Here is a 17,815-nt window from a genome sequence, read left to right as displayed (position 1 = left end):
TAATTCCCTTGCCTTGCCATCAACATCTACGTAAGTCACATTGCATAATAGCAGGTGGTGATTCACAATCATTATTGCTTCCTGCGACTGAGCTGTGAGAAGTAGTGATGGGTCATTCGTGAACGAGCCGGTACAAAGAGCCGGCTCTTTGAAGTGAACGATGAGAGCCGGCTCCCTCCCTCTGTCATTTTCTCTCTCTCTCTCTCTCTCTCTCTCTCTCTCTCTCTCTCTCTCTCTCTCTCTCTCTCTCTCTCTCTCTCTCTCTCTCTCTCTCTCTCTGTCTTTGGTGCGCTGCTCAGAGAGGGAGAGACAGGAAGAGAAAGAGGAGGGGGCGAGGGCATGCAGTGAGTGTACTTTACGCGCAGCACGTGCTCCGCGTCTCCACCAGTCAGAGAGAGACAAGAAACAGAGAAGAAAAGAGTTGAAAAGTTAAAGTATTTAGTTTTTGTGAATGCCAATTTGAAATAAAACAAGGTATTTTATCCTGGACCTGGTGAGTATCTTATAATGTTTGTTTTGTTCGCTGCTGCTGCTGTTGCACTTAAATTACTACTCGCTATTTGTGTTAATTGATTGTTGTTGGTTGAAGTTTTAATTTTGTTGCTTATTTATTGTTTAGAAAAATCTTTTTCTTTGCTTGATAATTGTTGCTATTTGCAGTCAGTAGAGTGCAATACTTAGTTCACCAAGTTATTCATCAAAATGTATGCTAAATTTGTCGTAAATATTTAAAAGAAAAGCTCAAGTTAAAAGAGCCGTTAGAGTGCCAAAAATAGCCGGCTCTTTTCACTGAGCCGATCCAAATGAACCGGATCACCCAAAAGAGCCGAGAATCCCGTCACTAGTGAGAAGCAGCACTGTGCCTGCCGCAGGGCATCAAGACTGCAGGGTAGGGCTGGGCAATGAATCAAATTAATTAGATTCATTTGTCATTTTAAAAATCGTCGATTTGAAAATGAGTTCAATTGTGAAATTGAGGCGCGTAATACACTCTTCTTCTGGATTATTAACAGTTGTTGTATTCTGTTATAGCCAAAAATTGTTAATGAATATAAGTCGTCATTTTGCATACGCGGAAAAATGCTGATGGTTTACCATAGTTACTTTACTTAATTGTGACATTTAAGCAAATTATGCTCAAACTATGAATGTTAAATTTATGCTAAAACTGATTTAAAAGAAGTAGCCTATAAATTAAAAAAAAAATTAGAACTCAGAATATTTTGCACATGATTTATTTTTGAATGAATCAAACTTTCTGTATATAAATGTTGGGTGTATTTCTGTGATTAAAATGTAGATTTTTTTATTTTTTTATTTTTTTTAATTGTGCATGGCCATATTGCCCCAGCCCTATTGCAGGAAAATAATAATGGTAAAATAATTGGCTGTTTTTTAATTCCATATTGTGGTTTGGCTAACTACACATATAAAGATTTGCAATATTAATTATTGAACGTTTCCGATTCACATCATCATTACTCATCCCAACCATTTATCCAAGCAGATCCGGGAGGAAAAAAATCACTCTTAGCACAGACCCCATGCCACAGGATCAACTTTTGAGAGAAATCTGATCATCTGGCCTTTGCTGACTTAGAACTACTACGTTCCTATAACCAACCACAGTCAAAACTAAAAATCAACACACACCTGCGGCCTGCCACTATTTAAAGGTCTGTGATGAACCCTGAGTAAAGTTCAGATGTTCTAATGGGCCTTTCATGACATGTTTTGCTTCAAAGCAGAAGCCCGAAGGTACATGTTGTTACATGTACCAAACAGCCAGTACTTGCCAGAAATTGCTGCAGGTCCTTCATTGTTGCTGTCAGCCTCTTGGCAGCCTCCCTGACCATTTTTTCTTCTCATATTTTCATCAATTTTGGAAGGACGTCCAGTTCTTGTTAATGTAACTAATGCACCATATTTTCTCCACTTAATGGTGACCATCTACATTTAATGCCTTGGAATGTAGTTTGTACCTTTCTCCTGATACTTTTGAACAAAAATATCTCACTAATGCTGTGGAAGCTCCCTGTGGATTAAGGCTTGTGCTGTAAAATGTGACTAAAATGTCAGGAAAAGCCTACTAAAATATCTGAAATCTATTTAGGGTTAACAGGGTATATGTAAATGTTGACAAGTGCATTTAACGTGTTAATACTAAACACAGTCAGTTATTAATCCGCCGATAATAGCTCAGTGTTCTGTATTTAATTAATATATTTACTGCTATTAGTTATTTATATTTTCCCCATATTCATTTCATTAATCTGCCAATTACTCAGTTATAAGAATTGTATTCTACCTAATTTGACATTTACCCCAATTTTTTTTTTTATCCATATCTGTTAGGCCCTAGTATGCAGACTTGTGCAACCAGATCATTTAACGTGTTTATTTTTACTTCCCCAGCTCTCATAATAAAGATTTAATCCCCTGCCCCTCCCCCAATTGTGTTATACAGGTTATAGGTCACATTTATGGTGACAAAAGTTTAAGAAATGCTTCTTAGTCTCTTGCACAATAATCTGGCATTTGGACAGGGGTGTGTAGACTTTGACGATGTGCTCCAGTTACCTGTAATGTTGAAGATAATTTCCACAAAATGATCATTTAACAATTCCTCTTTCTTCCCCCCACACCAGTTTGAGTGAAAGTGCTTCTGAACTCGCAATCACCAATGGAACAAAGACAATATTGTGGCGCCCCCTAGTGTCCAACAGAAACCACCAAAGCATACAACACAAAGAATGGTGTGCTATTGAGAAGTCAAAAATTCATCGTCTGAAACAGAAATCACATTTATTGTTCTGGAGTTGATTCATCTAAAACTGTACAGTACAGTTATTTCCTCTCTCAAACATATTTATTGTCTTCTGCTGTCATTTATATCTTTCGTCTGTTTGCACGCACACTTTCACACTCACAGGCCCACACGTCTTTTTTTTTCTTTTTCTTTTTTTAAAGGGGAACACTAAGGCTCATACAGCGACGCAAGAGTGCAAAGTAGTCCCATTTAAAAGCTTCTGTGGTTGCTTTCATCCACATAAAAATAAAATAAAATAAAAACGATTTCCTCACCTTCAATCACACAGTTTCGTTGCAACATTCTGACCAGCACCAAAAGTTTTCGCGACTAACAGATATAAATTTAGAAATTTTCTAATATTCAGTTTGCAGGACTGCAAGTACAGAAAATGCACATAGAAATAAAATACATAGAATCAGAAATTAAAATTAAATCACAACAAAAGAATTTAAGATCACTTCTTTTTTCAACTACTTGGCTAATATACTGAACAAAAAAACGCAGCACTTTATGCTCCCTTTTTCACGAGTTCAACTCAAAGATCGACTTTTTCAACGTATGAAAAAGGCCTGTTTCTCTCAAATGTTCACTTTTAATCCAGAGAGCTCCGCACCTGTGAGGTGGATGGATGATCTCGGCAAAGGAGAAGTGCTCGCTATCAAATAAATGGGCCCTTTTTATACATATAAAAAAGCTTCTATCTTTGAGTTCAGATCAGGAATATGAGAGCAAAAAACAAAAGTGATGTGTTTATATTTTTGTTCAGTGTAGAACTGCTAACAGCTCTACTAGTGTCAACAGCTTCTTAAGTACATGGAGTTATATAGTGTGTATCATCGGTATATTCCGTACACAGGGAAGGGGAACGTTTGAAGCAAACAGTCACTGGAACCAACTTTTCTAATGTTTATGCTTCAGTTTTGCATTGATATGAACACACTGAAGGTTTCACTTTGAAGGGCTGCAGCCCAACGTTGGACGATTTTCTGTTTGGACTGTGAGCTGAGAGTTCTCCAGAGCCCTGGCTTGGAATGAAGTTTGGTTTCTCTTCATGTTTGCACTGGAATTGTCTCCTGCTAACATGAATCTCATGGTGTCTCACTGGGAGGCGTCCTTTAAAGGAAGAAGCGCGAGGCTGCGGGGCACCGCTGTTCAGTCCATCATTCAGTGAGAAACTCGAATGCTTCCTAAATCATCAGGTCCAATGTAAACACCTTTTACAGAGGCAAGACAAGGAAGTAAACAGACTCTTTGGCACACCCAAACACCAATGCATATGTATGTCCTGATGCCACGACATACAATCAGGAGGCCACTTTTTAAGTCACAAAGATGTCCTATCAAGCAATTTCACTTGTCTTTTTTTCCTTTTAAAAACTAAAGAATATTTGTACACATGTACACCAACTGGCCACAGCATTATAACCAGCAACAAAGGTGGCAAATCCAGGTCCAGAAAGTAAAAACCCTGCCAGTTTGGCTTTAGCCCCTTGCGCTAGCTAGTTAGCACCTGCCACAGTTTGGCTTTAGCCCCTTGTGCTAGCTAGCTAGCTCTCTAGCAGATAACAGAGCACCCGGGTAGATAGCTAGGGAGCTCGCTAGTTAGCATCTGGGGCTAAAGCAAAACTGTGGCAGGGTTTTTACTTTCTGGACCTGGATTTGCCACCTCTGCAGCAACATGATCTAAAGAGAGCCAATACAACCATATCAAAGACTATTATGAAAACCCAGTTTTGATTGATAGTCAAAATGGTATTTAGGTTAATAAAATATTTATTATTGCAATTGCAGTTACAGTTAACAACTGCACTACAGCATACTGAGAGTTTTTCCACAATATTTGGGTTCCCTCGGTTAGCTAAATGAGATTAAAAATATTAAGACACAACTTGTCATTACATGAAGCTTGACAACACTTCAATCACAATAATCCAAATATAGTGTTCATTCAAAACTGAACGATATCATAATTGCAAAAGCAGAATCTTTGTCTTGGATCTCAGTAGATTGTGCAAGTGTAATGTACCTAATGTTGTGGCTGGTCAGTTCTGTGCACACGTACACACGCACTGCACTAGTGTCAAAGTGCACAGTTTACCAAACAATCCAAAATTATACTTTTATAATTAGCTAGCTTACCACATTCAGGCGCATAATAAATAAATATTTTGGGTTATATTTAAAAATAAAAAATAAAAAAGGCAGGAAGAAGATGGTAACACTGTGAATGGAAGGTTAACTTTAAAAGCGTGTAACCATGATGTCCTTTTTGTTTTTGAAGGCCCCCAAATCGATAGAGGGGTCATTAAAAAAAAAAAGAAAAAAATCTGCACAGCAGCAGTTGTATATCAGTGGTATAACATGGGGCAAACTTTTCATTGCTAAATCAAATGTGTGTGTATATAAAACAAAGGTATGAACAAGTGCTTTATGCTACATTCAAGCAAATCTACGTTTTGTTTTGGGGTCATTATTAAATGAAAGTTAATTTCCCTTTTTGGGTGTGCTTCCACTTCTTGCTCCTTTAAAGAAGATACATTAATAACAATTTCACCCGATCAATTTTTTTCTTCTTCTTCATAATAAGTGCTCAGTGTCGATGTCAAAGTGCCATGTATGTTTTAACACTAAGTGTTAAAGTGTGTTTAAAGTCTCCATCGCAAGACTGGCTAGATAAAGAAATCTCTTCTAGTTTCAGTCAAAACCTTTGGGTGAGACCAATGCTGCCGGCACGCTCTCACAGAGAGAGTTCTGGGAGAAATGGTTCTGACCATCCAGGTGGCACAAAGTTTGTACGAATAAGGGGACCGGAGCGTGATAAGAGGGGCATAAAACCCTTCCGTCACCCAAGAAATGGGTGCTGGGGTACAGCAATGGTCCACGTCAACACCTGGACATTCAATAAAAACAAGGCAATAAAGATAGTTCATCCCTCCGTATAACCTTAGCTGCAATCGCCCTTGAGCCAGGAGAGTTTCGTTCCCATGGTAACAAGACTTTGTAACAGTCTAAAAAGCTGCTTCAAAAGGTGCTTGGGGCTCAGAGGGCTCTTTGGCCTTCACCAAATGTTGAAAGGGAGCGTTCCCCTCCAAAGGAAACAGACAGATGGACTAAAAGAAAGTGAAAAGGCAGGGAAGTAATAAAAGAAGAGGGGGAGGGGGGCAAGGTAGAGCGAGATGATCTTACACCACCTGGGCAGGGAGGGGAATGGGAGCTGGGGTGAGCGGTTCCTCCGAGATCTTGACTATCTCTGTGACGCCAGGAGCAAATTGTGCCGGAGGATCAGGTGAGTGGCTGTTGGCAGCGATGGAGCGAGTCATGGTGGGGGTGAAGGAGGTGCTTGAGGAGGTGCTGGCGACCGAGGCCCGGTGGACTGGGGCTGGCCCGTCGGCCACGACTTCAACGCAGTCTGCTTTGGATTCGACAGGCTGGCTGTAGTTCATCTTGAGGATGTGTTGCTGGAGGTGCCTGATCCAGTCCTCTTGCACCGACAGCGGACCGTGGAACTCCACCTCGCAGAATCTGGCACAGCACAAGGACATAGATATACATTGCCTGGGATAATAACACCAACAATTAGAACTTGGCAGATTAATTAGACTTTATCACAGATCAATTACATCAGTCTTATGCAATGTTGAGCTTGTATCAGTGCGGCATTCTCTTTCGGATTTTTTGTTATAGTTACTTTTTATTTCATCTTTTACATTCAATTAGTTATAGGACAACCCAAAACATTTCTTTACAATAATGTGTTCTACGTGCCCCCACTAGTGTAAACGCAGCATTCTGATTAATATTGCATTTGTGGAATATGAATTAAGCAGTAAACTCCACCCATTTATCCATCTCAGTAACGAGTCTAACGACCAATCACGACTCACCTGTTTTCTGAGTTTGGTCATGTGATGTTCGCAAGCTGAATCGTGAGTGAGCCCTGAGCAACTGTGATGTCTTCTTAGTTGATAGCAAGTGGCAAAATGGCCACCGCCGGGTGGAATTTGCTGCGTTATTCATATTCCACAAACGCAGTATTAATCCATGTTTAGACAAATGGTTGCTGCATACAACATCTTACTGTAAAGGAAATTGTGTTGTTGATTTCCCCTTAAATGAGTTTTTACAGCAGGTTTTTAGTTGTTTTTCTGAAAAATCTTTGTTTGAATTTAATTTCATTATCTTGAATATTATTTTTTTTAGTACATGTTGTATTTGTCAAGTGCAAGATAAAAAAAGGTCACTAAATGCAAGTAAACTTACAATTCTCACCTTTTTTTTTGTACGGCCGTGCAGTAATACTTTTAAAATAAACCCCGAAATTAGTTGACTAAGACAAAAACAAATTCGCTATAAGCATTTTTTTTTTTAGTTTTTAAAATCACTTCTGTTTTTGTATTATTATTTAATATGTATTTTTTTAATATTAGTTATTTTGTTACTTTTGTTTTCGTTAATTATGATAACCTTTGAGCTAACACAGAACAGTGAAGTGCAGCACACGTCTCTCCCATTCACACTCGCAGGGCTGCGCTCAACAGAAAACGACGAGATAAACAGCAAGATAAATTGCTTTTTTAATTTTTTTTATTTTAGTCCATGGAAAACTGTGACTTTGTAAACAATGTAACACTACACTTGAGTGCCCCATGAGTCATGACAATTACATTGCGGAAACGGAGTGTTCGGGCACATCAAGGAGAGCATTCTAGTTTTTGTAAATTTAAGAGAACATTTTAACTATTTTTAATGTCATGTGCTCTAAGTTGAAGGTGTGTGATACAAACACAACTATGTGGAAATGATAATCACACCCATCATTATTTATGAATGAATTACAGTGACATCGACAACATATATTTGTGGTGTTCATGCATCTGTCTACTAGACTAGCGGTTTACCTTGCGTCAAAAGTTAGATGTGGTCTGAGGAGGCAAACATTAGGAATGGGAATCTTTGAATGTCTCACGATTTGATTCCATTCCGATTTGTGGGTGTGCGATTCGATTCAGAATCGATTTTCGATTAATAAAGATTTTTGCTTCAAAATGATTTGATTCAAAATGATTTTTGCTTCAATTTATAGATGTTCAAGGAATCGTAATGATCTACTCCAGTCTGACTCGCTGATGCTAATTAGTGCGCTACTCGCGGCACTTTTATCACTCAAAAGAACGGCTCCACGCTGCAAAAAAACAACTTTTATTGGAACCACACTGCCCCTAAGTGGCCAAATCGGGTACAACATGAACAGCGCTCTCAATAAAGGCACACACAAACAAAGGGAAGACAGTATTAAATAATTTAAATAAAATCGATTTTGGGACATTTAAAATCAATTCTGAATCCTACTAATTGAGAATCGATTTTTTGGCACACCCCTAGCAAACATGTAACGTTCACTTATTAAATCTTCACAAGCACTTATGTCAAAGAACGCAGCCTCGTTACGTTGTAAAACCTAGCATGGTTCAGAGTGATCAGCCAAATTTCCAAACAGACATGAAAATCAAAATGTACCTCCGATGAAAACAGAACCCAATTGTGCGCACCAATGTTCACACTTGATCAAACAAACCATCCTATCAAAGTAACCACACCAGAGCTGGTTTCAATTGGTGGAAAACTAGCAAGGGTGCCAATTCAGAGCAAGAGGCATATCCAAACTCTCATTCCCAAATATTGATTTCTGTGAACATTTGGCGCCTTGGTGATAAGATTCTCTGACAGACTTGTCACTCACCGGCACTTGAGGGTGTAGAACTTGCCCACCAGCTTGACCAGGGGGTAGGCAGGTGGCTTTGGCACTAAAGCAGGGACGGTGCTTGTGCGTGGGGGCTTTGCGGGGCCGCTGTCCCTCTCATTTACCTCCACGCAGGATGGGTGCTTCAGGGGCCGACGCTCAAAACCTTTGAGGAGGGAACACTTATTGGTAACATCCTAGCATCGTGACAGTCGCAGCTCTCTTTCTGATCTGATGGTTGTACAGTAGACTCTATAGGTTGACATGATGGCAGCAAATTATTATCTGTAAGTAAGGATGGTTAAAAGAAGTACATTATTTTGGTACCCTTAACAACTTACGGCAATGGAAAAAAATGAATGTGCACGATACTGAACTGCTTAACAAGAATGGGGTTTATAAATCACATATTTTTGCATTGAGTAGGCATGCAGGGTGGATTTCCACTGGAAATTAAGTTTAGGAATTTTGGAAATATAAATTGGACACATGAGAATAGATAAGAATGATGGCTATTTTTAGTGGAGTCATTTGCAGAATATAAAGTGGATCCTATGCAAATAAAAAAGATCATTGCCTTTTGACATGCAAATAAACCAATTACATTTTCTTAAACTCGCATTTTTTAACAATGGGGAAACAAAATATCAAATACAAACGTCAGTACAGTACTACTAAAATATTACAGTAGTAGTATTTTCTATGTTTCAAGATGTTTTTCCAGTTTCCATTTATTGAATTGAAAAACTTATTACAATGAATTTTCACGTGTCTCTTGGACAACTTTAAAAGCAGCAGCCACGCAAGAGCCTATAAAATTCCAAAGAACCTGCCGAAACAAAATCGACCATACGCGCTAATGTTGGGCCAACACATATATGGCCATTGGCAATGAGCTGTCATTCAAACATGGACAACAGGTTGAACAAGGTCTGCGATAATATGAGATCTGGTGCAGGTATCCTTGCCAAGTGCACATTTAATTCATTGTGAAGGTGTATTCCTATCTCTTTCCCACAAATACAAGACACATAATATGCCATATATTAACAAGGGCTAACCTCATGGTGACTTAACTCATTCATTGCCAATGACGGCTATAGACGTAAAAAAATCATTTGAACTATTTCTATTAGTTTAACATTTTAGATATAACTTTTGTGATTAATCGTGAGCTAACTACTGAAGTCATGCGAGCAATTACGATTATAAATTTTAATCGCCTGATGACCCTAATTTTTATTAATTTTTTCGTTGTTTTTTTATCGCATCAGGCGATTAAAATTTGTAATATTAATTAATCGCTTAACTTCAATAGCTAACTCGCGATTAATCACAAATGTTATATCTGTTCTAAATGTACAATAAATACAAATTTCTAGGTTTTCATACTCTTGTTAACAAAAGTGGGAAAAAAAGTTAAACTAGTAGTAGAATAGTTGACGTTTATAGCCGTCAATGGCAGTGAATGCATCTTATCTACCATGTGTCAATGTCCTTTGCATATATCAACAAGAAATGACTCATTGTGCCATTAAGAAAGATTCCAAACAGTTTGTTGTCACATGATTATTGGACGAATGGCGGCTTAAACATTATAATTTGTGACAATAATTAAGGCCTTAAATTCTATCCAATTTACATTTCAAAGATCTGTGTACACATACGCAGAGGCTTGCTCTGACATTTTTCATTATCTGAGTGAAGGTTGCTGTGTTGCTGTATAAAAGTGCACAGACTTGAAGCAAAATCCCACTTTCATGGGGTTGTGGGTAAAAGGTAACAGAGGCTAATTGTGGGATCTGTATAAAAAAAAAAAAGACAACATGATAGGTTATCTCACAATGGAAATGAAACAGAAGTTCCCGTACCTCTGGGCAGACGCACGTTGAGTTCACTGCGAGCCACCTGTGCTTGAAGTGGAAAGTTACTGACAAGCTGCGAGGGGCTGCTGCTGGTAGGCCTGATGTGAGGAGCCCGAAGGTTGGGACCCGCTACATCCTCTGAAGCCTTGAAGGAGCTTTGGCCGAGCTCACGGCTCAGCGGGCGCACCAGGTTGACCGCCAAAGCAGAGGACCACTGGGAGGAGGATGAAGATGATGAAGAGGAGGCCTTCTGTGAGGAGAAGGGGAAGCGGTGATCGGAATCCGTAGACGCGAGGAGAGGTGAGCTGCTCTTCTGCAAGATGAAAGGGAGAAAGGCAGTTTATGGACAATATACATTGAACTACTCTCGAAAACAACAAAAACAGTGGCAATACTAAACTTCGTACAAGTACTCAGTACTAAAATACTAGTGTTGCATACTGAAATTAGTCCTGCTCAACATTTCGGTGCTGCTGCATCTGGTTTTGGCAGATTGTTTTGCTAGCTACATTTGAAACTGAAAATACATGAGTACATTCAGTATATGAGTAACTGAATGAAACCACATCAAACGCATCGCTTTTCTGTTATCATATTGATGTCAACCAGAGTGACTATTGACGGAAAAACAGTCTGGATTTAGAAAAAAGAGCGGTTGGTCAGTGTTTATCAACTATGAGTGGAATCAACGTCAGCAGCACGTCTGGAAAAGATTATGCTAGCTAGAAAGGAAGCTGACCAAATTTAAGGCTTTTATTCCGGAAGAAAATATGTAGATTTCGTTTAGGGCATGGCACAATCCTGAATGTAATGTTTTTGAGGAAAGGTCCTGTGTGCATTAGGTTCATACTTTAAATAGGTCAAGAAATCTATCTGAAAGCTGTTTGGCATTTCAACTGGGACTTAATTGTGGATGACACTGTTCTGTTGGCCAAATTAGACAAAACCTCAACTGGCCCTGAAACCGTCTGCAGATGAAATTTAGGGAATGGAAGAGGTGTCAATTCGTGACCCTATAGTGCCACCTGCTGAAAAACTATATATTTTTTGGTCCCTCTGTAAAGAAAAGCTTGATATTGTCACAAGAATGGCAAGTAGTGTCAAAAGCCAGCTGTTCTGAAACATAGAATTTCAGGCTCAAGCATGGTAATTGGGCAGTTATGCCATTAACCCATTGATTCTCCAAGAGTGATATTATTGATACCACTTCTGCTCAAATAGAGTTCAGTTCTATTTAACTTCTTAGTACTTTTGCAATTACTTGGAACTGAGCTGTTTGTTTAACTTATTCCGTTTTTTACTGGTGAACTAATACAAACCCAATTCCCAAAAAGTTGGGACACTATACAAATTGTGAATAAAAATGTGGAAGTGCCCAATTTTAATATTTTATTCAGAATAGAACATAGATGACAGGTCCAAAGTTTAAACTGACAAAATGTATCATTTTAAGGGGAAACTATGTTGATTTTAAATTCCATGGTGTCAATAAATCTCAAAAAAGTTGGGACAAGGCCATTTTCACCACTGTGAGGCATCCCCTCTTCTTCTTACAACAGTCTGGGGATCGAGGAGACAAGTTTCTCAAGTTTCGAAATAGGAATGCTGTCCCATTCTTGTCTAACGCGTCTCTCGAACTGTTCAACTGTCTTGGACTTTCTTTGTCGCACCTTCCCCTTTATGATGCGCCTGCCAAATGTGCTCTAGAAGTGAAAGAAGTGGACTGCAGGCTGGCCATTTCAATATCCGGATCCTTTCCTACGCAGCTATAATGTTGTAATTGGTGCTGCATGTGGTCTGACATTATCGTGTTGAGAAATGCAAGATCTTCTCTGAAAGTGATGACGCCTGGATGGGAGCATATGATGTTCTCGAATCTGATATACCTTTCTGCATTGACGATGCCTTTCCAGATGTGGAAGCTGCCCATGCCACACGCACTCATGCAACCCTATACCATCACAGATGCAGGCTTATAAACTGAGTGCTGATAACAACTTAGGCTGTCCTCGTCCTCTTTAGTCAGTATGATATAGCGCCCCAGTTTTCTACAAAGAACTTCCAATCGTGATTCGTGTGACCACAAAACAGGTTTGCACTTTGCCACACTCCATTTTAAATAACCTGTCATCTATGTTCTATTCTGAACAAAATATTGAAATGTTGCACTTCCACATAATTGCATTCAGTTTATTTACAATTCGTATAGTGTCCCAACTCTTTTGGAATTGGGTTTGTAGAATGCAACAATTTAGTTACCAATTTCTACCAATTATAATATGGTTGGATATTATTTGGAGCGAGCAAGCTGCCCGGCTAGCAAGAGCTGCTAGCAAGACTTCGCACAAGAGTGACTAGCGGGAGAAGCTAGCAAAAGCTAGTGAGAGCAAAGCATAGGGAGACAAGCGGCGGGAGCCCAAATAACTAAGCAACGACCACCGGCAGGTCCCAGCTGTGGAAGGTAAGCGGTGGTCAACCCTTTGGGTCCGCCAGATGCAAGCACCACCAGGGCTAACTATGTTCACAAAGTTCTTCTCCTTCGGGAATCCGTAGCAGAAAGATGGTGGCTAAACATGGCAGCCTCCCGAAGGTATGTATTTATATAATTAGCGATGACTAGACTTACGATTATATTAAAAAACTGGGCAGTGGGCACTTCTGTTAATCGTCACTTCCTGTCGATGGCGACGCCCACCTTTCGGCACGAGCACAATGACGTAAAGTCTTGAAAAAAATACACATACCGAGCACTTTGCGTCATAAAGCATTCACCCAAAAATGCTGAAGCACTCTGCAAAAGGTAGGCATCGTCATTGACGGGAATTGACGCAATTCCACGCCTCTGTTAAAACAATGTATGTTGATGTGATAGAACATACTTTTTTTGCATATTATTGAAATTAAAACATAATGAATTATTAGTTTACCACTAGATGGCACTAAATCCTACACACTGACACTTTAATAATGGGAACATATGATGTAGTGAGTAATACATTCTAATGACTTGGGTGCAGGTTGTGTGGGTTCATAAATTAGATGTGGTGTAGCATGCTGCCATACATTTTGTGATTTTAACACTCACCAATACTAGCTGTGGAAAACTGCACACACAGCTTGGTTCAGTTTTAAGTATAAAGAATGATTTTTCATTGACTTTGCATCACCATTTCTTCGAGGAACTGATCGCAATATTGGCTAGACATGATGCTTCCCAATGACTGGTCGACGCAGAGTGTCACCTTTGTGTCGGGAGTACAGGAACAGAAAATAATAATAATGCGACATCTGCAGTGATGCAGATCACTGTACCTGTCTGTCATAGTAAACAGAGAGCTGATTTACAGGCTCCTAATCTCGCATATAATTATGAAATCTGTAGTCATGAAGAGCATGTCCCCAAAGGAAGCATTACAAATGAATTTTCTCTGTAGCATGTCTGGGCTAAATCTTCGAGAAAGAGCGAGAAGCTTAGTCATCAGGGAGGGGCTCAGAGTAGCTGCAACGCCACATCAAAAGCATGAAGTTGATATATTACAGATACCTTCTGAATTGGGATTGGCATGAAAATTGATTCATTCATTACGTTTGTTTGAATTGTTTTGAAGCAATTGAGGCGAAATGGAGTGCACTACACTCTTGATTTAGTCTCAACCCGTTTGTTGATTTGAAGAACAACAACATGACGTCACCTGGGAGAAATTGAGCTACATCCAAAAAGACTTCCTCCAGGCAACACTCATTTGCTTAACAAGACACTTGCAGAGACTCCCATGAAATAAAAGGTACAGTAATTTCTGGACTATAAGCCGCTACGTTTTTCACTTGCAATCGACCCTGCGGCTAATACAAAGGTGCGGCTTATCCATCAGATCACAAGGAGGCGCACTATAAAGGAAGCGCAAGAGCGTCAGGCAGAGCAAAACAAACAAAGTGAGCCCAAATACAGTAGGAGAGACAGATCGAGAGCGAGACAATTTGCGCCCTCATTATGGAAAAGAATGTAGCGGGAACCCGGTGCGGTAACATTAAAACACCTGCGACTTACAGTCGGGTGCGGCTTATATGTGTAACAAACTCCAGTATTCCGCAAATTTAGCTAGCGCGGCTTATGGTCAGGTGCGCCTTATAGTCCAGAAATTACTGTATTAATTTTCAACTGCTTTCCCTGTTTCCAAGGTTGCACGTGGCAAGAGGCTAACCCAGCTGACATTTGAGCGCGAGGCAGGATCCTTCCTGGACTGTTTGCCATTCAATTACTGTGTACATATAGTTCAGAGCTAGCCATACACATTGTGGCACCTTAGGCGAGCTTTCATGTTCTTATTGTCCTTGACATATTTTTACTAAAGTTAGATTCTTTCAAATGTATTACTCGATCATGGAATCGTTTCATTTTCATAAACCATTTAAAGTGGTCATCATAATTTTACATCTACACAGAAATTGACCCCGGCACTCAAGACTTAATTAAACGCAGGTTAAGCAGCTTGGTCCCACTTGGTACTCATAATGGTGTTTGTTTACATCTACTTTAGCTATCAGCTGTGGCTGGGTACATCGCGGCACTAATTTCAAACTTGTTCACATCGCTCCTGTTATTTAATTAATTGATTATCTTTATTTCAATTGACCCATATTTCCTTTCTTTACAATAGACATTTTTTGACTTTTGAATGAAGAGTTAGTAATAATAATTTGTTTTAATATAATTAGATTGACCAATTTTTTGCACCCCTAAACTGCACCCTTAGCTTTCACTTATCTTGCCTGTTAGGCGAGATGGCCCAAATAAAGACAAACAAACATTCACAATCACACCAACAGTCAATTTAAACTGGTCTTCATTGAATCGAACGTGCACATTTTTCAAATGTGGGAGAAATACAGAGTACCCAGAGAAAACCACCACAAGCAAGGGGATAAAATCATGCTCCACACAGGAAACTGAGCCCAGACATTAAAAACAAAAACTCTAGACCAGTGGTTCTCAACTGGTGGGTTAGGACCCAAAATTGGGTCACAAACCCATTTTGGGTGGGTTGCAGAGAGAATGTTTGAATTCTATTGTAGAAGGAATGCAATGAGTGTATTCAGCTGTACATCTGCCTTTTTATTTGTTTTGAGCTTTCATTTCAGAGTATACGGAGAAATATGTGGAAAACGGCATGATTTTTATTTAGTTATTTTTCAAAAGAAACTGGGGTGTTCTAAAACTTGGGACTGGTAGTGTACAAATGACTATTTGTTCATTTCATTGAATTCATGGAATTGATTTTTCATTGTTCCTGTGACAATAAAGCTCCATTCTATTGTTTTCTGTTCCATTCTTTTTACATCTGAAATACTGTGGGATTCTGACTCAGTCTATTAGAAACACAATGACGTCTCTAAGGTAATCCATTCTGTATGTGTGTCACATCACAGCCCGGGCAAAAGGTGTGACAGTGACGCAAATGCAGCAAAAACTAATTTTAGGAGGGAAGAAAAACATTTTCTTCAATCAGCAGCACACGGTAATTTATGTGAAGATGAAACATAAGCTGCAAGGCACCCTAGTTACTATGGTAACTATCAAGTCAATAGCTCACTTGTGCTGGCATCTGTCTCCACAGTGATGTTTGCGGGATGTAAAGGCACTGAATCTACATTAACACTCAAAGCTGAAAGACAACACGTCTCAAGTGTTCCAAGACACACAAAGCCTGTCAAACCACCAGCCGAGGCACGTTAGATCTCCAAGCATGTGACGCCTTTTTAGAAACATAGAGAGCCAATAGGGTGCGTCAGATGAGCACTTTAGTGGGGTATGATTTGGTTTTGTGATTTGTCTATTTGTTTTTGTTTTTTTGTCAGAACTCACAATAGACTGAGGTGTCAAAGATAAAAGATACATGCAATAAAGCCTAGGAGCTAAAAGCATTGGCTGGGTTCTGAGCTATTTGACGAACAAGGATAAACCAGACTACCTCTACTTACCCTCTTGGAATTGGGGCGGTTACTCTGCATGTAGCTACGGTGCATTTCCAACACCTTCTGTGGCCTGCTGTGAATCCATGCACTCAGTGTCTCAATGGGGGACCCATTTACACACCACTCAGTCACCCCAAACTGCCTGAGGTGGGCTCGTGCATGGCTCGCCAGCGCCTTGCGGTTCTCAAAGTAAAAGCCACACAACTCACAGCTTGGATCTGAAAATACAGGACACAGGGAAGGGAGCGAGTTGACAATAAGAACCATCATAGCTTTGCAGTTTTAAAAAAGCAAGAGACAATATGATCACTTACCCTTACGAGCATACTTGTCAGGGGAGGTTTTTTTGTGTGGCAGCGGTGAGAAACTCTTACGTTGATGTGGCACTGTGTTGAAAGTATCCATAGACTCGGCTTCTTCTGACTGTTTTCCTAGTGGGGAAATCCTGACAATCTTCGGTAAGGTTGGGGTATCTAATGGGCCCACGGAACTTAGGCCATGCTTAGAAAGCCTGGACCCTGATGACGGCATACTAAGAGGGGATTTATAGAGCCTGGATGACTGGTAGCCAGAGTTACACAAAAGCCGTGAACTTTTAGTTGTGTTTGCCCATGAGGGACTTTTGGCACCCTCCTTCGTGGCTCCCTCAGGTTGAGAGGACGCGTTTATCCCTCTCTTGTGCATAATCACCCTTAGGGTGTCAATGGGCGACCCGTTGACCGTCCACTCCGTAATGCCCATTTGGCGCAGATGGGATCGAGCGTGGCTAGAGAGGCCTTTTCGGTTTTCAAAATACTCTCCACAGAACTCACAGCGAATATCTCTTGTAGGCTCCACTTCACGAGACATAGCTGTGGTGAAACCAGACAGAGACAGTTAGCTCATTTGCTCCCAAAAACGTATAAATACATTCTATTTTAAATATTACTGCGGTCCCCAAAACGTATTTATACGTTCTTTATGTTTTTTTTAATGCTAGGGCATACAGAAGGCTTTGATGCATCCTCTGAACTGAAGAGAACAATTGAAAATGGTAGTTATTACAAAAACGGCCAGAAGGTGGGAGCAGAGTAAAAGAGATCAACCAGGGCTATGTTGCAAAAGGCTCTTTTTCCCCACTGTTTTAAACAGATTTGTGAATCATGATGAAACGTAGCTATATTCTAATGCTAATTGCGACATAATGGAAACAGATATACTTTGTTTCCTAATGAAAGAAGAGACTCTAATGTTTCTTTTGGTAGATTCCATGTTTTTATAGCCATAAAACACAATATTCTGTGGGCCTTGCAAAATCAGTCAAAATCCAGTAAAACAGCTGGGAGTGAAGGGGGTTGCTTCAGTGAAAATGGCTGGGAGTGAATGGGTTAAAAAGTAGATGTGTCCCCTATGAAGCATTAACAAAATCTTAGATGATAAAACTTA

General features: G+C 39.8%; 1 protein-coding gene across 4 annotated transcripts in view; it reads right to left on the bottom strand.

Annotated features, from left to right (window-relative positions):
• Positions 1 to 2,788: 2,788 nt before the first annotated feature.
• The window catches only part of wizb (WIZ zinc finger b), a 36,946-nt gene continuing 21,919 nt past the window's right edge, over positions 2,789 to 17,815 (bottom strand). For all 4 annotated transcript variants that reach the window (XM_086068101.1, XM_086068111.1, XM_086068129.1 and 1 more), the window contains 5 exons: positions 16,705 to 17,241; positions 16,397 to 16,608; positions 10,424 to 10,730; positions 8,553 to 8,718; positions 2,789 to 6,334 (listed from right to left, as the gene is read on the bottom strand). In XM_086068101.1, coding sequence (XP_085924227.1) covers positions 5,995 to 6,334; positions 8,553 to 8,718; positions 10,424 to 10,730; positions 16,397 to 16,608; positions 16,705 to 17,241 — 1,562 coding nt within the window. In that variant the 3' untranslated portion in view covers positions 2,789 to 5,994. The remainder of the gene's footprint in view (positions 6,335 to 8,552; positions 8,719 to 10,423; positions 10,731 to 16,396; positions 16,609 to 16,704; positions 17,242 to 17,815) is intronic.

This window comes from Leptonotus elevatus, chromosome 1 (genome assembly GCF_054856555.1).
Source record: "Leptonotus elevatus isolate MCC_2025b chromosome 1, RoL_Lele_1.0, whole genome shotgun sequence".
In the NCBI taxonomy this organism is placed as follows: Eukaryota; Metazoa; Chordata; class Actinopteri; order Syngnathiformes; family Syngnathidae; genus Leptonotus; species Leptonotus elevatus.
The sequence above is the reverse complement of the archived record's forward strand: the minus strand, read 5'-3'. Positions and strand labels throughout refer to the sequence as shown.